The sequence below is a fragment of the Medicago sativa genome, chromosome 3 (assembly GCF_051527215.1).
Source record: "Medicago sativa cultivar Bolivia chromosome 3, Bolivia_mono, whole genome shotgun sequence".
NCBI lineage: Eukaryota > Viridiplantae > Streptophyta > Magnoliopsida > Fabales > Fabaceae > Medicago > Medicago sativa.
In genome coordinates this window covers 13,538,653-13,563,963 of record NC_140751.1, presented here as the reverse complement: position 1 = coordinate 13,563,963, position 25,311 = coordinate 13,538,653, and the positions used below count along the sequence as shown (strand labels likewise).

Genomic DNA, 25,311 nt, shown 5'->3' with positions numbered 1-25,311 from the left:
TTATTGTTGGAATTGCTTTTAGTTGAGTGATCAAATTAGATTATGTGTTTGATTCGCATAAAACAAGATTATTTATACATGGGAAATATAAACTAGCCAAATATATGGTCTGTATGATCACATTTTTACAAATACGTGACCACTATTTTATCATAAATTAGAACTTGTCCGTCTTTAGGCGTGATAAACTCGCCGATTGTAAATCAGGTTATTTATGGTTGGAAATGCTGTTAGTGCAGTGATCAAATGAGATCATGCGTTCGATTCGCCTAAAACGATATTATTTACACCTGGGAAAGAAAAACTAGCCAAATATATGGTCTGTATGACCACATTTTTACAAATACGTGACCACTATTTTTTTCATAAATTAGAACTTGTCCGTCTTTATGCGTGATAAACTGGCCGATTGTAAACAAGTTATTTATGGTTGGAAATGCTTTTAGTGCAGTGATCAAATGAGATCATGCGTTCGATTCGCCTAAAACGATATTATTTACACCTGGGAAAGAAAAACTAGCCAAATATATAGTCTGTATGACCACATTTTTACAAATACGTGACCACTATTTTATCATAAATTAGAACTTGTCCGTCTTTAGGCGTGATAAACTTGCCGATTGTAAAACAGGTTATTTATGGTTGGAAATACTTTTAGTGCAGTGATCAAATGAGATCATGCGTTCGATTCGCCTAAAACGATATTATTTACACCTGGGAAAGAAAAACTAGCCAAATATATAGTCTGTATGACCACATTTTTACAAATACGTGACCACTATTTTATCATAAACTAGAACTTGTCCGTCTTTAGGCGTGATAAACTTGCTGATTGTAAAACATGTTATTTATGGTTGGAAATGCTTTTAGTGCAGTGATCAAATGAGATCATGCGTTCGGTTAGCCTAAAACGATATTATTTACACCTGGGAAAGAAAAACTAGCCAAATATATGTCTGTATGACCACATTTTTACATATGCGTTACCACTATTTTTTCGTAAATTAGAATGACTCACTGACAATTGGCTTGAATTGCTTTTTTTTTTTTGCACATGTAAGTTACAGATAACCAAATAAACGGACAATATAACCATAATTTGTCAAAGGCGTAACCATTTTTTCGTAACTTAGAAAGTCTCACGACTAGTTTTAAACACATGAAAGAAAAAAAAAACATGGTTATGCCTTTGTAAAATTGTGGTTACACACTTCAAATATTTGGTTATACATAATTTTCCTGTGAAAACAATATTATTTTAAGGCTAGTTATCACTGAAATATCAAAAGTGATAAAATGTAGTGAAAACAATACCATTTTAAGGCATTTTAAGGCGATATATGTATTCGAGTTTAAACTATTTACTCATTGTTTGATGATAATAAAGTGAGGTGAATGATCTTCATTGTTTGACAGACTTTAGGAAAACTATCCAAAAATGTTCTGCATTTAACCATTTTTTAACAAAGGTGTAACCACATTTTATTTTCATGACCAAATTGTCTTTATCACTATTTCACATGATATTAAGAGTTCAAGAAACATAGAATCTATATCTTTTGATATTTCAGTGATAAATTTCCCATTGATTTACAATAAATAAGGAAAGTTTACAATACCTTAATATTACACATCCAAGTCAAAACATTACAAAGAAATCTGTCAATTATCAAAGAATCACTCATTCTTTCTTGAGCCACTATATCATGTTATGGTCCTTCCCTCCTCTTTGTTAAACTGGTAATACAAGACCTTGACTTTCATGATTCCAAGATCTTTCTTATCTTTCACCTTGGGTATATCAAGTTATGACAATTGACAACAACCTAAATTGAAGCTTCTTTTCAGTTTGTACTTCCAGATCAAGGGGTAATATTATAATTCCATTCCCAATCGTTTATATTGCTCAATGTCATCATTAAAAACCTGAAGTGTTAGTTATTGAGTCTTCTTGCAATCAACTAATTTGCGGAGCCCAAACAACAAACACATTACTAATCATTATCAAATGCAAAATAAAATATGCCACAAAACAACTCCAAAAATGAAAAATTACATACGGGTCCAATTTATACCAACAACAATCACATTAATATATGTACCTTGTTCCAAGAAACTTATAGAAACTGCTATTCAATTTCATACCAATGATCATCAATTGTAGAAATAGGAAAACTGAAATCCTCTAAAACATACATGTAGTACTTATAACATGAGTTATATGTGAATAATTTTCTATATTTGACAAACTTCTTCATTCCAATTAGTTTCCTTCTCACTATTTCTACGCGTATTTTCTGTGCAATGCCTACATCTGAGGCAATTTGCGGGATCTTAACTGATATGCAGGGTTCATATGTGAACTATTGTATAACTTTCTATATACGAGTTAGGAAAACTAACAAAAATTGTGCTAGAATTCACCATTATTTTTCAAATGAGTTACCCTGTGTGAGATGTGAATTACTAAAAAAAAAGATTGAGAATGACTGAACCATGTTTTATCCCGGGGTTTACCAGGTTTGGGTATAGGGTTTAACAACTAATTTCAAAACAAATTTCAATTTTGGAAAAATCTTTGTGGTTGGTGTTTCATGACTAGAGACATCTTCAACCACATCTTCTTTTGCTTTACCCTATAATTCATATAAAACTCATCTTCCTATTAGTGTTACCGATATCGGTCTTAACAATATAAAACATTCAAAATCAAAATTTACTAAATTCATAACTATTAATTACTTATCGGTGTTTATCCAATTTTTGAGAGCAATCACCAAAATCCACAAACCTTAAATACAAAGCCACATCACAAAATGGAATAAAAAAAATTAAGATAAAGTTCACCTTCAACATAGAGATTCAGTTCCGACCGGATTCCGACGATGTGATATCCAACGATGATAGAATAGGGTCATGACAGATAGAGGGAACAGGGTCACACGAAGATTATGATGCGGCCGTGAGTGTGAGCAGGGGCGGATCTAGACATTTCATGTGGCAAAAATTTTAAAGAAACTATAATACAAATTATACTCAAAATTTTAAAAATCGTCTACCATCCATTTGTTGAAAATGAGCTAGAATAACATCTGTGCTAATCGTCTACTCATGAGAGCATAACCCATATGCACACAATCAACATGAGAATTATTGGAAGTAGCATGATTAGCCAATTTTCGGGGATTCTTCCAATCACCAAAACCATCTCCCACAAAGTGATTCTCACCATAATTAGACACATTTTTAAACAAAAAACATGGCAAACAAAATGCTAGGTCCTTAGATTCACTATATTCAAGCCAATCATACAAATTAAACCAATTCTTGTTAAATCGACGTCTTATTCCACCAAAATCAGACCAAGGATAAACAAAGTTGCTAGGAGGTTGATGACGACGAATTTTTAAGTAAGCTTTACGTACCTCATCTTGGATATCAGGATGATAGCTTGAAATTGGAGGCCTAATTCCTGGATCCGTTTCCAACAATTCATAATCAACAACTTTAATACCCTCATTGGTCAAGTTGGGAGCAATATCCGTGTTCGATGCTTGACTAGTCGAAGAACTAGCTTTGTCTCTAGACAACACAGGAAAGAATTTCTTCATCCTATAAACACCATTGTACAATAATCAATTATCATAAACAAGCAATTTTTAAGAAGGTGCACTTATTTAGAACGCACAGTAGCAAAACAAACAAAGAAGGTGCACTTATTTAGAACCCACAGTAGCAAGAATTTTATAGCACTAACTGTTCTTGCTAAAAAGTTTAAGTCTTTAAACATAACATTCATATATATATATATATATATATATATATATATATATATATATATATATATATATATATATATATATATATATATATCAGAAGCTGAGGTTGCAATTTGCAAAACATAGTGGCAAAGACAAGTAACCTTTTTAAGACATTCAATTGATTTTCCTACAGTTGTCAACAAGGAGCACTAAAATCATATCAACGGCACTAGCAAGGGTGTGTGCTACTGCCTCAATACACATCAATCATCATTCACTACATTTTTAAGAATTAACAAAATACAATTCAATCCAATAACACAGAAAATCTCCAATTCAAACCCTAAAAAAAACCCCAATTCTAAAACCCTAAAAAAAGCAATTGTAGAATGAATGAGAAAGTAGAGAATCAATTGATTGTTTGACTTACCTTGCAATTTGTTTGTTAAGAGATTGTGATTTGTTTGTGAAAAGAGAAGAAGTTGAATGTTGTTTTGTTTCTGAGAGTAGAGAAGAGAAGAAAGATACGCGATTTTGTATTGTTTATGTGTGCTGTGTTTCCCACTTTCCCTTATGTTATGTGTATAAAAAAATAAAAAATAAAATTGGGCAGGAATCTGGTGTGGCAACTGCCACACCATGCCTCAGTGTAGTTCCGCCCCTGAGTGTGAGCCTACAGTGGTTGTGAGGAGACAATGACGGACAAGAGAGGCGGCGGTGGGAGGAGGTCGTAGTTGTTGAGGGAAAAGGAGAGATGGAAGAATGAGCTTAGAGAGATAGAAAGAGGAGAAGATTATGTGATTGTGAAGGAAACTACCAAACTACCCCTTATCACGTGAATTTACCAAACCACCCCTGCCACATCAGCGGGTGTACCAAAAGTGTGTACCAAAAGAGTGGTTTACCAATCTTTTTCCTTTTTATAAAGGTTCCTCTCTTCTTCCTCTCTCTTTCTCACTTCCATCACTTGAAATAAGAACAAAAGGAACACTTTAGAAAGAAATCAACGAGAATAAAAAAAAAAAAAAACTCTTATCATGGAACAACCAATACTACTACCTTTGTTGTCTTCTTTCATACGTGATTGGACTTATGATGTTTTCCTCAGTTTTAGAGGCATTGATACTAGAAACAACTTCACTGGTAATCTCTACAACTCTCTCCAAAATCAAAGAGGTATACAAACTTTTATGGATGATGAAGAAATACAAAAAGGAGAAGAAATTGCACCTACTCTTCTTAAAGCCATTAAAGAATCTAGGATTTTCATTGCTATTTTGTCCCCTAACTATGCATCTTCAACTTTCTGTTTGACTGAACTTGTCATGATACTGTTGGGCTCGACGAGCTCAACGCAAGCGTAAATTAAAATTCCAAAATCCAAAAGAGATTGGATCTTGCAGCGCAGCGGTAGCGATAAAAAAAAATGAACACCAATATTTAACGTGGAAAACCCTCTAATACCGAGGGAAAAACCACGGGACAAACTCCGAAAAATATTCCACTATATTAAAGAATATTACAATATTCTCTCCACTCTCTTACACACACAAGATATATAATATAGTGTTTCCCGTGAGACCCACTCCTATTTGAATGCTATTATTTTATAGCACCTAGAAGTTATAGAGATGATACCCACCCGATGTATTTTTCCCACACTCTCTGGATTTACTCAACACTCTATTTTCTTCTCACACACTTCTACACACACAGAAGCTTTGTATTTTTCACTTCTGCTTCGATGCTTTTCTTCCTCCAAATGCACCTCTATTTATAGTGGTAATGGACCGAGAGAGTTTGAAAAAATCAGCACTTCCATTTCACCTAAAGTCATGCACTTAAACGTGAAACCTGTATGTATGCCAATCTTTCAAACTTACTCACCGCAAGCTATGTGTGTATCTGAAGCAACCTATGCATAGCCTATCTATTTGATAGAAAAACTAAGCCATGCATTTATTGGATTGTAGACTTTGACAATTGCTTGTTGCAATTTTCCTTTTGGCTGGAACATGCCCACGTGGTGGGACCAACAATTCTCCCCGTCCAGCCAAAGGGAGATATCCTTGCAATTTATTCACTTGCGATCCATGCCGATCAACTCGGCACAAAGTTGAAGCTTTTCACGTGCTACAACTTTCGTCAACATACCCGCGGGATTTTTATCAATGTGAATCTTTTCCAACAAAAATTGTTGTTCTTCCGCTGCTTGACGCAACCAATGATATCTGACATCAATATGCTTTGTACGAGAGTGGTACATCGCATTTTTACTCAAATCCAAAGCGCTTTGACTATCGCAATGGATAACGTACCTTTCCTGCTTCATTCCCAGTTGATCAAGAAATCTTTTTAACCAAAGCATTTCTTTCCCTGCTTCAGCCATGGCAATATATTCCGCCTCTGTTGTTGATAAGGCTACACATTTTTGCAATTTAGATTGCCATGATACAGCTCCTCCTGCAAAAGTAAACACAGTTCTGGAAGTAGACTTTCTACCATCCAGGTCACCTGCCATATCCGCATATGTGTAGCCTTTCAAAATCGAATTTGATCCTCCAAAGCAAAAGCACTTATTAGAGCTTCCTTTCAGATACCTCAAGATCCACTTCACAGCTTCCCAATGTTCTTTACCCGGATTGGAAAGAAACCTGCTAACAACTCCAACTGCATGAGCAATATCTGGCCTGGTGCAAACCATTGCATACATCAAACTCCCAACTGCTGAGGAGTAAGGTATTGCAGCCATAGCTTCTTTTTCATCTTGACTAGTAGGACAACTTACTCTGCTGAGTTTAAAATGATTGGCTAACGGCGTGCTAACTGGTTTAGCACCCTCATGTTGAATCTTTCTAGAACCCGATCCACATATTGTTGTTGTGACAACCATAGCTTTCTTGCTTTCCGGTCTCGCAAAATTTTCATGCCTAAAATTTGCTTTGCAGGGCCTAGATTTTTCATGTCAAAGGATTTTGACAATTCCTTCTTCAAATCACCAATCATATCCGTGTCTTGTCCCACTATCAACATATCATCTACATATAACAAAAGGATGATGAATTTCTCACCTCGAAATGTTTTGACATATACACAATGGTCTGCATCTGTCTTGGTATATTCATGACTCATCATGAAAGAGTCAAATTTCTTATACCATTGTCTTGGAGCTTGTTTTAATCCATACAAGCTCTTCTTCAATTTACAAACCAAGTGCTCCTTCGAGTCTTCTCAAATCCTTCTGGTTGAACCATGTAGATCTCTTCATCTAAATCTCCATGAAGAAATGCAGTCTTTACATCCATTTGTTCAAGCTCCAAATCCAAGCTAGCAACCAATCCAAGTATAACTCGAATTGAACTCATCTTAACAACTAGAGATAATATTTCATCAAAATCTATTCCTCGCTTTTGTCCAAAACCTTTTACGACTAAGCGAGCTTTGTACTTCACTAATTTGTCACCATCTTTCTTGAGCTTGAACACCCACTTGTTCTTTAAGGCTTTTCTGCCTTCAGGAAGTTTCACAAGTTCATAAGTATCATTTTTGTGCAAGGAATCCATCTCTTCTTGCATTGCCTTCATCCATTGGATTTTATCCTTATGAGTTTGAACTTCATCGAAACTTTCTGGCTCTCCCTCATCAGTGATACAGATATACTCCGAACTAGGGTACCTGGTAGATGATTGATGTTCTCTATTTGATCTCCTGAGCTGAGATGTTGGGGATTCCTCTACATCCTGAACATCTTCATCATTATCACCATCTTCAATCACTGGCTCTCCATCAACCCTAGGGTCTTCATCAAGATCTCCCCCTTCTGTGGCAACTCTTACAGGAGGAGTGGTAAGCGTAAGATCAACCTTACCATCATGTTTAGGTTTTTCTGGAATAGCAGAATCTGACATAGTTTCTTGCTCATGAAACACTACGTCCCTGCTTCTAATTATTCTCCTCTTCTCTGGATCCCATAACCTGTAGCCGAACTCCTCATCTCCATAGCCCACAAATATGCAAGGAATGGCTTTATCATCAAGTTTTTGTCTATGCTCCTTATTTACATGAGCAAAGGCTTTGCATCCAAACACCTTCAAATGAGAGTAACTTATATCATGTCCGGACCATACTCTCTCAGGAATGTCAAAGCCCAAAGGAACAGACGGAGATCTGTTAATCAGGTAGCATGTGGTTTGAACAGCTTCACCCCAAAATGGCTTAGGCAGCTTAGCCATTTTCAGCATACATCTAACTTTCTCCAAAATGGTTCTGTTGATTCTTTCAGCTACACCATTATGTTGTGGGGTGCCAGGTACCGTCTTCTCATGTCTGATGCCGTGCTCAGAACAATAACTTTTAAATTCATGGGAAGTATATTCACCCCCATTATCCGAACGAAGACACTTCAAAGGTTTACCAGTCGATCTCTCCACCATCGCATGAAACTTTTTGAAGTACTGAAACACCTGATCCTTGCTTTTAAGGAAGTACACCCACACCTTTCTGGAAGCATCATCAATAAACGTCACAAAATATCTGCTACTACCAAGAGTCTCCACTTCCATGGGTCCACGCACATCAGAATACACCATATCCAGTATATTATCTTTCAGTTTTGAAGTTCTACTGAAAGATACTCTATGTTGCTTGCCAAATAAACAATAATCACAAGGATTCAACTTAGTACCTTTGTCAGACGGAATGAGGGACTTCCTTGACAAAATTTGCAATCCTTTTTCACTTAGATGAGCCAGCCTTTTATGCCACAAATCTGACAAAGCAACATTCTCGACCGCATTCGAGCCATCTTTGATCAGCTTGACTTGAGTTTTGTAAAGCGTCGAATACACGGCGCCTCTAGCAACAATCAATGATCCTTTGGTAAGTTTCCACTTTCCATCACCAAAGTTGTTTTGAAATCCGGCTAAATCAAGAGCATGAACAGAGATTAGATTTAGACGTAAATCCGGCACATGTCGCACGTCCTTCAGTGTTAGTGTGAAACCGGTATTGGTTTGAACACACACATCACCAATTCCAACAATATTTGCAATGCTATTATTTCCCATCTTTACTTTGCCAAAGTCTCCTACTTTGTACATCGTAAAGAATTCTTTGTTGGAAGTGGCATGATAAGAAGCTGTTGAGTCAATGACCCATTCGACACATGAATCTGCAACATGACATTCTTCTTCTTCAACAGAAAGCAACACCACTTCCCCATCAACTACTAGGTTTGTGGTATTTTCATCTTCGTCTGGTCTTTGATTCCTCCGGCCCTTCTTTTCTTTGTTCTTCCAAGACTTGCAATTTCTTTTGATGTGACCTTCTTCGCCGCAGTGAAAACACTTGAACTTTCTTGGAGGTTGAGATTGTGATCTGTCTTTGGATTTATTGGATCTCCCCCTGCTCTTACTTCTGCCTCTGTTCTCCGTGACAAGGGCTTGAGAGCTACTTGATCCCATGTCTTTTCTTCTTGTTTCTTCATTGAACATACTATCTTTCACTTGGGACAAAGTGAGCGCTCCATCTGGAGCAGAGTTGCTTAATGACACCACCAAAGTTTCCCAACTTTCCGGCAAAGAACTCAAAAGTAACAGTGCTTGTAATTCATCATCCAGCACCAGCTTCATGGCAACCAATTGGTTTACCAAGTCTTGAAAGTCACTCAAGTGCTCGACAACTGATCTTCCCTCCCGATACTTTAAATTCACCAACTTTCTAATAGCGAAAGTTTTGTTTTGTGCGGTCTTTCTTTGATACATCTTTTCGATGTTCTTCCACAGAGTCTGGGCATTTGTCTCTATGGCCACATGGTGGAATACACTGAGATCCACCCACTGCCTAATCAGACTGACAACCTTCCGATGAGACTTTTTCCAGTCTTCATCCGTCACCTTATCTGGCTTCGTGTCTCCCTTTTCTACAGGATCATACATATCCTTGTAGTAAAGTATATCCTCCATTTTTGGCTTCCAAATGGAGTAGTTTGTAGAAGTGAGTTTAATCATCGTACCAGTGTTACCAGTGTTCTCCTCCATTTAATTTACACTACAATCTCGAGCTCCAACTGGAGCTCTGATACCACTTGTTGGGCTCTGATACCACTTGTTGGGCTCGACGAGCTTAAGGCAAGTGTAAATTAAAATTCCAAAATCCAAAAGAGATTGGATCTTGCAGCGCAGCGGTAGCGATAAAAAAAATGAACACCAATATTTAACGTGGAAAACCCTCTATATACCGAGGGAAAAACCACAGGACAAACTCCGAAAAATATTCCACTATATTAAAGAATATTACAATATTCTCTCCACTCTCTTACACACACAAGATATATAATATAGTGTTTCCCGTGAGACCCACTCCTATTTGAATGCTATTATTTTATAGCACCTAAAAGTTATAGAGATGATACCCACCCGGTGTATTTTTCCCACACTCTCTGGATTTACTCAACACTCTATTTTCCTCTCACACACTTCTACACACACAGAAGCTTTGTATTTTTCACTTCTGCTTCGATGCTTTTCTTCCTCCAAATGCACCTCTATTTATAGTGGTAATGGACCGAGAGAGTTTGGAAAAATCAGCACTTCCATTTCACCTAAAGTCATGCACTTAAACGTGAAACCTGTATGTATGCCAATCTTTCAAACTTACTCACCCCAAGCTATGTGTGTATCTGAAGCAACCTATGCATAGCCTAACTATTTAATAGAAAAACTAAGCCATGCATTTATTGGATTGTAGACTTTGACAATTGCTTGTTGCAATTTTCCTTTTGGCTGGAACATGCCCCACGTGGTGGGACCAACAGATACTTGAGACTTCAAAGTCACAAGGACGCTTATTTTTACCGATTTTTTATGATGTGGATCCATCCGAAATTCGACACCTATCTGGAACTTGTGTGTAGGTTTTCGAGACATTGAGCTCTCTTAATTTTGAAGACTGCAAGTGCCTAACCGAAATACCTAGCTTATCTAGATCATAGTCACATAATTCGTTGCCTCATTGGAGAACCGCGAATTGGTTCGCGCGAACCGATTCGCGGTACTTCCGCGTATTGGTTCGCCGGAATTCGCGTTCCAATTCGCAGCCTCAAGCGTACCGAGTATCCGCAGAAAAATCTGGAAAAATAGATCTGAAAATAGGGAAGAAATAGTTTCTGAAAATGATGATGAAGTTGAGGCCGCCGCTGTTACAATAGGAAGAAACATGAATCTGGGTTTGAAATAGCGCAGCTCTGTTACAGTCACAAGGAGGAAGAAGATACTTCTGAAATTAGGTTTTTTCTATTGGGCCTCTGGACTGGACAGTATATGGGCCTTTGTTTGGACTATTTGAATTAAAATATAATGAATGAAAATTGCTAAATCTTACCCCCTTTCAAAAAAATTATAATCTTACCCATAAGTTATAATTGTTTTAGTATTATTATTTTGTTTATTTAATTATTATTTTTTATAACGTACCGATTAATATGTTAGCACGTACCGCGAACCGAAATAGCGTACCGACTATGTATACCCCCCTATGTACCCGATTCTTTGAAGGTTGCGTACCGCGTACCCGAACCCGTACCACGTACCGAAGCGAACTACGAATTATGTGACTATGATCTAGATCACCAAATTTGGGGTCATTATGTTTTGATTACTGCACTAATTTATTTAGAATCCATGATTCAGTTGGGTTTCTTGACAAGCTTGTGCTATTAAGCGCTAAAGAATGCATCCAACTAGAAAGTTTGGTTCCCTGCATGAACTTGCCATCTCTAGAGACATTAGATCTTACAGGTTGCTCGCGTCTTGAGAGCTTCCCAGAAGTACTAGGAGTGATGGAGAATATAAAAGATGTGTATTTAGATAAGACTAACCTATACCAATTGCCTTTCACAATTGGAAATCTTGTTGGGCTCCAACGTTTGTTCTTGAGGAGCTGCCAAAGGATGATTCAGATACCAAGCTACGTATTGCCAAAAGTTGAGATAGTAATATGGCATAATCGTCGGGGAGTTCAATCATCAAATTATGCAAAAAAAGTGAGTCCAATAGTGACTTCAAATGCCATGCGTGTTTATAATGAATACGGGAAGTCCTTCCTTCATGTGTATTCTCTTAATGTAAGTTCCAACAATGTCATCGAAGTATGTAGTCCTTCGTGGAATCAAGACGAGCAAAAACTCAAAAGTATTGGTTATCATCTCTTTTGTCACCCAGTTCATCACAGGAGAGTAATTATGGATAAGGTTAGAAGCAACGAATTGCCAGTGCATTTTTGGTTTCGAAAAAAATTCCCCAGAATAGCTCTATGCTGTTTGTTTGAAATTGGAGAGCCATTTTACGACGCGGTGTTGCATTTCAAGCTGAATGTACTCATCAATGGCAATAAGCAACTCTCTACTTCATGTGAATACATATATTATACAAAAAGAAAGACGCAACAAAAGCTTTGTTGTGATCTACAATGCAATACGGATGATATATTCTCAGACAATGAGTGGAACCATGTGGAGATTTTATGTGAGATTGAACATCTCAAGGTGTTTGATTCTGAAAGGGCCATGGACCACCATGACAGGATCACTAAGACGATTCTGAAGTGTTCTGTCATACATGTCTACAAAGAAAACAATGACGATGATTTCAATTTAGTTGAGAATCCTGATTTTCCTCTGTCAGCAGAACAAATATTTCAAGAGATGCAAAGAAGACTTAAAAGATTTCGTTTTATCCAACTCCATTTTGATTACATTTGAATGAGCATGTTACTAGATTTGTGCTAGAACCACGTGGCAATTTGCAATGTTTTCCACTGTAAGATATGCAGAAAATTGGGAGCCTACAGTTTCTCGTCTTTTGGACGAGCATGAAGGATTTTGATGGCTGCAATATTAATGGTGTTCCAATGTGTGAATGCTTGAAAGGTTTGTACACCAAAATTTCAAGCTAAGTTTGATTTATCAGATTGGTCTAGTTAGTGTGTACTCTGTAAGGAGAACGAAGTTAAATTGTCTCAATACCTCATCATTCTAATTGAGATGTTTTTTTTATATCTTTTTTCTTCTTTCTGAAATGAAGTATTTCAAGTGTTGTTTGTTGCTCCAACTCTTTGACGTATCCGAGTTTGTCTGTTGTACTTGCTTCATTATTGGAGGTAGAAACCAATCTTGGTATTTGTATTCTTAATTCTTAAAATATTGTCTTACTTATGTGTTTATATCTAAATGATCAGGGGAGTTAACAGTGGCACCATAACATTTTCATGGTTCTTGTTGATTTTTCTACAAAATGAAGGAAGATATTTTAGAAGAGGAAAAAGTTTAGTAACATTGGATTTTCGTATAATTTTTCAATATTGTATTTTATATTCAGATATTGTAGTCAATGATTGCATTTATGATTTATATAAACTAATTGTTGAAAATTTTGAAAGGTGATACTTATAGTTTACTATGAGTTATTTTTGAATCAACTTAGTCATTTATGTGCTGTTGATGCTATCGAGATTTCTACCCCTCGTTTGATAGTTGTGTAGTTTATCTTCTTTTTTCTTGATTCTGCCCTCTTTGTAATTAAAAAAAAAAATATCATGTATCATTTTTTGTCAATTTTGTTGATTCCACCGAGCTAGCATCTTATAAAATTATAAAATATGTAATGAAATTTAAATAAGAAAACAATTCACATCTAAATGTCAATTTTGTAATTGAACCTAACCTACCCCTCTATTCTCAAGTCCAAAAGAAGAAGAGAACTTCAAGAAGAACTGGTCTTCCAGAGCTCACTGATCATAAGAAATGGACTTTCTTGATGCAAATTAGAGAAGTATTCTTCCCACCTTGGTGAGAGCATTATATGAAAATGTTGTGGTCAATAATGAAAGGACCTCTCACACAACTGCAGTCTTAAGGGTGTAAGAATGGAAATTATATCAGCAACTCTCAGCAAAATCCTGAAGATTCCTAATGTAGGTGAGGAGTATTTTGATAAAACTTGGCATGTTCAAGCTCATGTTGACATGGATGATCTGATCTCTTAGTTTGTTACAAATTAAACCAAGAAAATGAGTGCAAATCTTCCATCTCAGTTATCTACCTTAAAAAGGGCCGACCATGAGAGATAGATGTTAGATTGACGTTGTTTACTGTAATATCCCATGAGATTTTTTTAGCAAGGGCAAAATGGGTATTTCCGATCAATATGGTTTAAGTAGAGAATTCTATAACATTCTTCACACAAAAAAAAATAAAAATATCACAACCATTTTTTCCTTCCCCTTCTTAAGAAATCCATCGGCTCTCTCTCCCTACTATTCATCATCATTTTCAATTTTTTTCCAATCTCTCAAAATCACTCCAAATGTCATGATTCAAGCTTAGTAGTTGTGGAATAAGCAAGTGGAGCTATTGAAAGGAGAAGGAATTTAGCTAGTGGCTTGGAGTTGGAGATTTTGCCATAAAGTGTTCTAGAGGAATCTCCACAAGATTGTGAGTTCCTTTAGTTAGTAAAACTTCCCTTTGGGTAGTTTAATTATACCTTTAGAATGACAATATATAATTTTGGGTTTAATATGTGATTCGTCCCTGCAAATAGGGGTCGCTTAAAATTTCGTCCCTCTAATCACTAATCCTTTTTTTTTGCCCCTGCAAAATTTAATCAGTTAAAAATTCGTCCTTTGACCCAATTTAATCACTGCCACGTCAGCAAATGACCAAAAGGGCACGCGAAAGGACGAAAATACCCCTGGCTTATTTTTTTTGTTTTTTCCTTCAAAAAACTTTTTTTTCCAGATTTTTCCCCATTTTTTTTTTACGATTTTTTCTCGGAAAAATTTCAGTTTTTTCAGTTTTAATTTTAAAATTTTTTCCGAAATTTTTTATGATTTTTTCAGATTTTTTTAAATTTAAAAAAAGAATTTTCAAAATTTTGAAATTTTTTTTTAAGGAAAAAAAATAAGCCAGGGGTATTTTCGTCCTTTCGCGTGCCATTTTGGTGATTTGCTGACGTGGCAGTGATTAAACTGGGTCAAAGGACGAATTTTTAACTGATTAAACTTTGCAGGGGCAAAAAAAAAGGATTAGCGATTGCAGGGACGAAATTTTAAGCGAGCCCTATTTGCAGGGACGAATCACATATTAAACCCTATAATTTTTATACATTAGGACATAATTAGTGATGTTATAACATTAGGTTAATTCCCCTTGCTAGTATTCTCTAAAATAGCTCTTATGATGTTAAATATGTTTATGGTAGTGTTGAAATTGGAGGAAGGATAATTTGATAAATTTTAGTGTATGTCTGCACAATTTCGGCTAGTGCTCTGGAAAGTAAATTTGTTGAATTTTTATAACTTTGACACAATTCTTTGATAGTGTAAATGAAGCTTTTATGGAAATAAATGGCTTTAGCTTGGTTAAGAATTTTAACACTCATTTTATCGAATTTGTAGCCGAAATGTGTATAATGTCCTATGTGAGTATTAGTTTGTAGATTAGATGGTTTATTAGAGTTTATTAGTAGTAATGATATCGTTACTTGTGTATTGACATTGATAGTTCGTGGATTTAAAGAAGTATATGGATGATTAGTAATAAAAAGGAACATATAAAGTTATACGATATGTGTATAGATAATTTAAGAACTTGTTTGGAATTGGATTAAGATGGTGATTGATGGAATGTCTATGAATTATTAGAATAAGTTGGCATAATTATAGCATGACTATTATGCCATATGAACGGTACATTTGAAACAGAATAAATATGAGATAGTAGAATGGTTATTTATGAATTAGTGTATCCTAAAATCTCTTTTATGTTAATAAGTATGTTTATGCTAGTATAAATGTTGGAGGGAAATTCTATAAGACAATTGATGTATAAAATTATAGAAATGATTTGAAAGAAAATTTGAAATGCAATCTATGAGTAATATGCTCACAGTGAATTATAGAAAGTCACAGAAAAATGGAAATGATGAGAAAAATTGAAATGAGTAATATGCTCATAGAAAAAGAAAGAAAGAAAGAAAAAAAAATAAAAATGAGAAAATTGATGAAAACTCCTTTTGCTACAACGAGAGATAATGTAGCCTATGACGTACGGGTCATAGTAATTGTTTTATCTTGGTTTTCGGGTGTCAAACATTGATTACGTTTGAACCTTTTTAACCGGTGATATCTTATTTTTTCTTGGGAAGGGAAAAAGTAAGCAAAACCCTTGAGAATCGAGGTCCGGGAGTTGTTTTCGCTACGGAAAGGTGTTAGGCACCCATAACGACTATAGTATCCTATAGGAACCGTCTTTAATTTCTACGCATGCGCTTTATTTTTAAATGCTATTTTGAAAGAAAATATTAAGTCTAAGAGTATTCTAAGTGAAGAATTGGAGGGAGAAGGATGTGTTTGAATTTTTGTTTTATTTGAATTGAAGGAATTTTGATTCCTTGCCTACGTACCCGTTTAAGGGATCAAATCCACCGTAGTTCTCTTCCAAAAATGTTTTTGTTTTTGTTGGTTGATTTTAAGTTTGAAAATTGGATTTTGAAGAATAGAAAGAGGCTTCAAAGGCATGAGATTGAAAAAATGTGAGGTGGAATTAGTTATTTGCAAAATATGGTCTAAGTATGATTAAGGTTCATTGGAATTTGATTAAGAAAACAAAAGGAAAATTCAATGGGATTTTGATCCCAAGGTTTATTATGAAAAAGGGTTTGAGTGAAATTGGTTCATATATTTTTTTGGGAAGAAGATTTTTCTAAGTATAAAGCCTAAACATTTATCTAAACATACAATCCTAAACATACATCTAAACATGCATATTCTAGCTATATATCTAAAGTGAGGTGTGTGCATGTGTCGGTGCTTGTGTCGGTGTACATTATTAGAGTCCATTGTCCATATTACATCATTGGCCTAGATACATTCTATGGTCTTGCAAGAATTTAAAGACATGAAGTAAAATATTACAAGATTCCTAAATTTTACATTCTAATTTTTGGTGAAGCTTAAAATGTAAGAAATAAGAGTGAAGGAGGAGATGAAGTATGGAATGCTCATGATTAAATGAAACATGAAATGAAAATGTTAGTAGATTAAAGCATAAAATGAAATGTAAGTAAGTAACATTTGCATAGCAAAGCAACCCAAAACAAACATAAAGGGAATAGCTAGACTTAACAAAAGGTAGTAAAATATACCTAAGAATTTATCACAACAATGAGGCAAATACTATGGCCTCTAATCCTCACATCATGACATTTTCCAAGGGGTTTTCTTTCCATCATGATCATGAGGATTAGAAACAAGTACCAAGCCAAGAAATCATGACTCACTCCTAGACATATTTTACACTTTTATTCACACACTAAAGCATTTTTATAACTTGTAATACAAGAAATTCACAAATCAACTCATGAGGCAGTGAAACAATCACAAATTTAAAGTCATATTCATCACAAAATCACACATAAAGCACTCACATCATGTGTCAAAGCATTGTGGCCAAATCACAATAAAATTTCACACAAATTTAACAAACGCAAGATGTTAATCAAAGAATTGTCACATACACTTCCATCAATTTTATCATGTAACAAAATATCACAAATTCATCAAACAACACGTAAAAAAAAACACATAGTATTTTTTAGGAATTTTCACAACAAATTTGGGCAAAACAGTGGTGTAAAAAAGCAAGAAACAAGGAGGAAATAGCAAAAAAACTAAAAAACGGAAGCAGGAGGAAATCCAGGCCCAAGCCCAGGGTTAACGGTGGATCTTGGACTATCCAAATGCCTCAGAGGCGTTGGATTGATCCAAGTCCATCACAAACCTAGATCTAAGGGCTGGGAATGCATGGCGCATGATAAGCTCAAAGAGACACACGAAAGGAACAAATCAGGACCACACATCTAATCAATCAGCAAGATCAACGGCTAACACAAGATCCAGGAGTGAACCAGACCGGTTCACATGAACCAATCCGGTTCACTCCTATATAAAAACAAGAGTGACCGGTCCAAATCATTTCAAACCCTAATTCCTCTTTCTTCCTCTCAGACTCTCTCGTTCTCTCATGGCTTCTCTCATGGTTCTTCTCACAACAAACATGATTTTTGAACTATAAACCATGAATCAAATCACGAATCAAACATAGAATGAACATGAAACACTTCGATCTTGCTATTTTCTGAAGAAAGTTGTTCAAACCGTTCGATCTTGACATTTTTGAAGAAAAAGAGTTCGAAACGTTTCGATCTATATGTTCTTTGAAGAAGAACGTTCAAAACGTTTCGATCTACGTGTTTTGCACAGGTTTGATTTTGGATCTTTACGGTTTTTAGGGTTTCGACTTTTCTTTTCTAAATTTCTTGAAACAAAACCCTAATTCGAACTACTTTCTTCACTGATTATGATTCTGAACCTAAATTTATGAAATAAACGGTGAATCCTGGACGATTTACACTTTTAGGGTTTCGTTCGAACTTCTTCGAATCTTTTTCAAAATCTTTCTTCGATTCACCATTTATTTGTGATTGTGAGCCTTCGTTGAGCTTTTTGCGATGAAAAACGAAGAAGTTTGGATGATTACCTGAGTTTGATTCGGAGATTCGAACAAAAAGATCCACGCAGCTTTAGATGCCTCTGGTAAGCTTCGAAACCGAAAATAAATCGGTGTTTTGATCTTCTTCTTCCTCGAACTGTTTTGATCGTACTTCAATTCCTCTTCTTCTCACTTTCTCCGAACTGTGATCGCACAATTTCTTTGAAATTGTGCTTGAATTGCAGTTTTCTCAATTCAGTGATGAAGATTCGACTGTGAATCTCTGAGAATTACAGTGAATTAACCTCAATTTGATTCAACTCTTTGTTCTGGAAAATTAGGGTTCTTCATTGTGTTCTTCGTGTTCTTGGAGAATTTTGGAAAACGGTTACGATTTTGATCCCTTTTGATAAGAGAGAGAATCTGTTTTGTGTTTGTGATGATTTTTGCTGAGTTGTGTGATTCTGAGTGGCATGGCAATGATTGGGGCCTTTTATAGGCTGCCAAGTGTATTACTGGACCAATAGGAATTGGACACCTGGATTTGGACTTGAAATGGCTCGGCCTTGGACAGACTCTGAACTTTGGGGCCTTTTTGCAATATTTGGAACCTTGGGGACTAACCTGCAAAATAAGAAAGACTAAAAAGATGACCTGAAAAAAAAGGACCACTTTGCAATATCTGGGACAAAAGGGACTTTAAAAAATCTTAAAATTCGAAAATAAAGAAAAAAGGACTTAAAAGTAAAAGAAGGACTTAAATGCAAATTTTGGAAATTTTTAGAACAAAAATAAAAAAAATAATAAAATTGAATTAAAAACGTAATTTGAAATAAACGTAAAGTGAAACGACTAAAATTGACAAAACGGACTAAAACGAACCAATGGTTTAAATGAGGTACTTTAAAGTAACCTCTCTCTGCCGAAATTTCGTGTGAAATGACCAAAATGCCCCTAGGGGCAAAACTGACTCAAAATGACTTCAAATGCAATTTTAAAATGGATTTTTAACAAGAAATTAAAGCAACAACTTATACACACAACGTTAAAAAGACTCAGAGACAATTTCAAGAGTTTTAAACAGAGTTTTGACACATGAAAAGACCAAAATGCCCCTAGGGGCAAAACTGACTCAAAATGACTTCAAATGCAATTTTTGAAATGGATTTTGACATAGAATTGAAATGAGGACTTATACAAACCAATTTAAAAGACTCAAACAATTTTCAAGGATTAAAATGAGTTGAATGCAAGAAATGACTAGAATACCCTTCTATGTGAATTTTGCAAATAACATTGAAATAAAATGCAGAGAAAGATGTAATTGATCAAAGACAGTTCAAATGGCCTGTAATGCAAGAAAAGAAGAATTGAACAAGTATTTTTAGGTCCAAAATTAGGGTATAACAGTAATGAATTCTATATCCGTTTGCTACAACGAGAGATAATGTAGCCTATGACGTACGGGTCATAGTAACGAATATGAAAATATCCGTTTGCTACAACGAGAGATAATGTAGCCTATGACGTACTGGTCATAGTAACGAATATGAAATACTCCGTTTGTTACAACGAGAGATAATGTAGCCTATGACGTACGGGTCATAGTAATGAATTCTATATCCGTTTGCTACAACGAGAGATAATGTAGCCTATGACGCACGGGTCATAGTAATGAATTTTATATCTGTTTGCTACAACGAGAGATAATGTAGCCTATGAGGTACGGCTCATAGTAACGAATGAAATGTATAATTAATGATATGAAATTTTAAGTCAAGAATTATTCGAATAATGTTTGAAAGAGAACAAAAATAAAATTTATGGAACTAAGAAAAAAAATTTAAGGACCCTCCAACATGAATACTAACATAGCATACACATATTAACATGAAGATTATGTTTAGAATGAGTTAGCTACGAAGAAATATTTCAGGGGCATTTTACCAATAGTTGGAAATGAGGAATAGCGTACTAAATTTATGTAAATTTCTCGATAAGATGGAATCTATATGCATAAGGCCATGTAAAATTCTTATTAAGGTTTAAGTTTAGAGATTTGATGTGATCAAATAGCGTGGATATGATTTGTGACTAAAGATATTTAAATAGTGAGAAGGATTAGAGACTAAGGGATGATAATCAAAATTAGGACTTAAACTTTGATATAATATACTATGAGTCGGTTGATTTATCTTATTTCCTTGAATGATTGTCTTAGTGTTGCTGATGATGTTCTAGATCAAGTAAGAACTTTGGGAATTATTGTGGTGTTGATACCTTTAGTTTAATTTTTCCTTTGAAGTTTTTTTTTTATGATTTCAAATCGAATTTTTAATCAATATCATTGAGGTTGAAATAGGATTGGAGAATATAGTTAGTATTGATGTAAATTGTAACTGTGATTAAGTATCTTAACTTTTGGATTCTATAAGTTGAATTGTAACTAAGGTTGATTGTGACCTTAAGATGATGATTATTAAGTGAATGATGGCCGACTCTTTTATTTATGTATATTTTAGTTTCAATTGATGTATATGCAGCTATTTGGATGTTTATGATGTTTTATTTTGAGTTGTACAAGTAGTATGAAAATAAAAACGTTATTTGAAGATTCTGGCTGATAGAACAGGTTTTCAAACAGGATTTACATCTTGGAAATGTTGAAAATACAGAGGAAACTCTGTCGAAATTTCAGTGAATATTTTTTAAATGAAATTCAAATTGGAATTTTTATTTATTTATTATAATTGTCAAGTTTGATTAATAGGCTTGCGGGGCTAGAATGATCTAGTTCGTGCGCCGGTCACGATGACTGTTTTTGGGTCGTGACATTTACGACAAAAGCTGAATGAAATTTGGGTTTTGCAGCTAGAATGGTTTGGCTGAACGTTGACCAAGTGTCATCAACGTTATTTGTGAGGGAAGTGGTTCCAGCCATGGAGATGATGAAGAAGAGTGGCGCTTTGGGGTATGAATTTAGGTGATAGCATGTAAGAATGTAATCCCCTGATTTCCATTGTAAATAATATACAACAATTGTCAATCCTATTTTGGAAACTAAATAATTGCTAATGAATATAATTCATGGATAATGAATTGCTAATGAGTATTTACAAGTCAAACATACAATGAATATAAACATATTCTAATACAAAGCACATATATTACAATGACTTTGTTTCATCTTACATGTACTACTTCGGTAATGCGCAGGTCTGAATTAGAAATAAATTTATTGTAAAGATAGTAGAAGAGGTCTCTATAAAGATCAACCGCATTCCTTTGCACGTTGCAAAAAATCGAATTGGGTTGGAGTCTTGAATGTTAGAGGTGACATCTCTCCTTGGAATTGAGTCTGATGAGAGAGTCAACATGGTAGGCATTTATGGAATCGGAGGAATTGGCAAATCAACAATTGCTCGTGCTGTGCATAACTTAATTTCTGATCAATTTGAAGGTGTGTGTTTTCTTGCTGACATACGAGAGATGGAAATTCATAATGGTCTTGCAAAACTCCAAGAAGCACTACTTTCTGAACTACTTGGAGAGAAGAATATTAAAGTGGGGGATGTTTAAAGAGGAATCTCAATAATTCAAAGCAGGCTTCAAAGAAAGTCCTTCTGATTCATGATAATGTCGACAAATTACAGCAGTTACAAGTACTTGTACGAGGACATGATTAGTTAGGTTTTGGCAGCAAGATCATAATCAGCACAAGAGACAGACATTTGCTGGCTACTCATGGGATTGTCAATGTATTCAAAGTTAAAGAACTAAAATGAAAAGGCTCTTGTTGTCTGGATGGCATGCTTTTAAAAATAAAAAAAATTGTTCCAGGTTTTGTTGATATTGCAAAACGTACAATATTTTACTCTCACAGTCTTCCCTTGACTTTGGAGGTGATAGGTTCTCACTTATTTGGAAAAAGTTTACCTGTACGGAAATCCTCATTAGATAAATATGAAAGAGTCCTTCGTAAATAAATCCATGAAATTCTTAAAGTTAGCTATGTTGATTGGGAAGAAGATGAGAAGGGTGTTTTTCTAGACATCGCTTGTTTCTTCAATTCTTATGACATAATCTATGCCAAAGAGATACTTTACTTACATGGTTTTCACGCAGAAGATGGCATACAAGTTCTAACGGACAAATGTTTAATTAAAATTGATTCCAATAGTTGTGTGTGAATGCATGACTTGTTTCAGGAGATGAGCAGAGAAATCATGAGGCAGGAATCAACCTTGATGCCTGGAAGATGCAGTAGATTATGGTTTAGTGTTGACATTGTTCATGTTTTGGAAGAAAAAAAGGTATGTTAGTTAGAATATTACATTTTGATTAATATGTATCAGTTAGTTTATAGGATTAACGTTCAATAGCATTAATCAATACTAGCAGAAAATGACATCAAGATTTAGAAACTTCTGTATACAACCAAATACATAGATGAAAATGTCTCAACCTCTAATTTGTGTTTGAATTGTGGTATGGAACTGAAAGGGAACTGATACAGTTGAAGTCATAATCACCGACTTGCACAAAGACAGAAAAGTGAAATGGTGTGGAAAAGCCTTTGGGAAGATGAAGAACTTGAGAATTCTTATAATTAGAAATGAACGATTTTCCAGAGGTCCTCAAGTTCTTCCAAATAGATTGAGGGTCAACAGAAAACTAATGTGTCTTCTAGGAAGGGTTGAAGATTACTGGAAAACCCATTTTCCTTCCATGACTTCACCTTGTTTGCCAAGTTATCTGCAAGCTGCTTTCCTCTAATGCGTTTACGGTCAAAAGTAATGTGTTTCGGGACCAGTTTTAGCTTTCAATTTGTTATCATGGAATCTCAAGTTCTATGTACTCATGTTTATCAATGCTATGACATTCGAAAAATCCCATTCAACAATTACTCCTTATTTTAGCCACTACCTTTTTGAGAGACATTTCAAGAGCAAAGAACTCTATCTTATAAAATTTGTCAATTGATACCAATCTGTTTGTATATTTCTTTGATTAAAGTTCTATTTATTTGATTCCACATTCACCAAAATACAATGGCGTCTAAAGCCTTTTCTGAAAATTACTATCTATTGCTCCCTTCCAATATTCAAAACACTACTTAGACATGGATGTTACAGCACTTAGACACATTCCACCAAGGGTCCAAAGTTCAAATGGCGAAAGATTCAATGGTATGTGCTTTGTAACAATCCTCATTTGATTCAAAGAGATGGATTGTTTTCAACAAAATCATTCCAACTCCAAAAAGTTAAAACAAACAGGTTAAGTAGATGTTTGGTTACTCGGTACACCAATGATTCTCACATCCCTTGACCCTTCAACCGTGATTTTTGCAAAGCTAGAAATTAGAGTCGGGCAAATGGACGGCACAAACTTGAAAACAAGAGTGCCTACATGAATTGTTTAAGTCATTACTGTGGTTTTGCTTCTGAGTCGATCAACTTAATTGACAAGAAGGATTTTGGTGGACAGCTAGTGCTGAAGATTGATGTTAAAAAGACTGTTGATACCATAGACTGGACTTTCCTGCTCAAAGTTTTGGAAGCCTTCGGATTTGACAACAAATTCTGTAGTTGGATTAAAACCATCCTACATTCTGCTAAGCTATCTATTGTCAATGGTCAGACGATTGGATATTTCCCTTGCAAGGGATGGGTTCGCCAAGGTGATCCGGTCTCCTCTCTTCTTTTCTGTCTTGCTGAGGAGGGTCTTAGTAGATGTATCACCAAGTTTGTAGGCGATGGTACTCACATGAACACAAAAATACCCATACTTAGGCTGTTATGCTTGGCATTTATCAACAAAAAAAGTTTGTATGCTTGGCATTTATCAACAAAAATAGTAGATGTAATCCACCCTACTGTTTCCACCATAAATATTATATATATTTACCCATTATAGAAACACCAAAACTATTATAATATTAACAAAAGTATAATTATTATACATCGAAAGTTAATAACAATGAATCATACATGTAACTTCAAAACTAGTTACGATTAAAATCAAGCGTTTTTATGATCCAACATTTGCAATTGATCGACAATGTACAATATTTTCTACACTGACAACATATATGAATAAAATCCGCAAAACAACTAATGTGGTATAACGCGTGCCACCTCCAAATAATTTGATATTTTTCAATAAAATTTGTAATGTCTTAGCTCCTAGACAAACTATATGGGTGGATTAAAGCATATTGATAATAATATTGAAAGTTTGATTTCCTACCAAATAAACATTACCATGTGCTGGCTTCTAGACATACTATTCGGGTGGATCAAAACAAATTTAAAATAAATTTTTTGATAAAGTTATTATCAATTGGTTTTGTCTTGTAACATTGTCGAAAAAATTATTAACAATTTGTTTTAATTCACCAGATAGTATGTTAGAGCCAGCACATAGTAAAGTTTTTTAATATCTCTCCCCAGCTAAATAAATTCAACTTGTTTGTCACCTCTACCTACATTGATTTGTATATATTCATAGATAAAATCATTTTGTTATTACATCTTGTGGAGAACTGGTTTAACATATAAAAATCATGTCTTCCTTTGTTAGTAAATTCTACACCATCTTCATGCTCCTCACCCTTGCTCTTCTTATTTTCACATGCGGTACAAACTAACTAAGCAATCTATATTTATGCTCTTGTTCTTCAATTTTAAACCTTATTTACATTCTTAATTTTCTTTATATTCTTATTTTTTTTATATCTTGTTTTTATGTGTAGAGGTGAAAGCTAAAATTTGTGACAGTCCAAGTAGAACATGGTCAGGGGCTTGTATTCATGACTCGGGGTGTAATACAACATGCATCAACATGGAGTATTCGTATTATGGTGCTTGTGGAGGCTTTGGTTTTGAGTGCATTTGCTTCTTCAATTGTTGAGCATCGAGTTTTTTGATCACGCAGATATGAAGTATCGTTAATCCAAAATTAATGTTGTACCACAGTGTTGTGTACCATATATATTGCCAT

General features: G+C 35.0%; 2 protein-coding genes, 1 long non-coding RNA gene and 1 pseudogene across 3 annotated transcripts; 3 read left to right on the top strand and 1 right to left on the bottom strand.

Moving 5' to 3' along the window:
• Window positions 1-3,080: 3,080 nt before the first annotated feature.
• On the bottom strand, window positions 3,081-3,611 carry LOC146935905 (uncharacterized). The gene has a single exon (XM_085749114.1). The coding sequence runs from the start codon at window positions 3,609-3,611 to the stop codon at window positions 3,081-3,083; it is 531 nt and encodes a 176-aa protein (XP_085605240.1).
• Window positions 3,612-4,199: 588 nt separating this feature from the next.
• LOC146935903 (disease resistance protein RUN1-like) lies at window positions 4,200-23,082 on the top strand (annotated as a pseudogene).
• Window positions 11,386-12,982, top strand: LOC146935904 (uncharacterized). The gene has a single exon (XM_085750951.1). The coding sequence runs from the start codon at window positions 11,521-11,523 to the stop codon at window positions 12,517-12,519; it is 999 nt and encodes a 332-aa protein (XP_085607077.1). The 5' UTR covers window positions 11,386-11,520; the 3' UTR covers window positions 12,520-12,982.
• Window positions 23,083-24,354: 1,272 nt separating the features above from the next.
• Window positions 24,355-25,285, top strand: LOC146935902 (uncharacterized). Its single transcript, XR_015030395.1, has 2 exons — window positions 24,355-24,886; window positions 25,064-25,285. It is a non-coding gene; the product is annotated as an uncharacterized LOC146935902 (long non-coding RNA).
• Window positions 25,286-25,311: the final 26 nt, after the last annotated feature.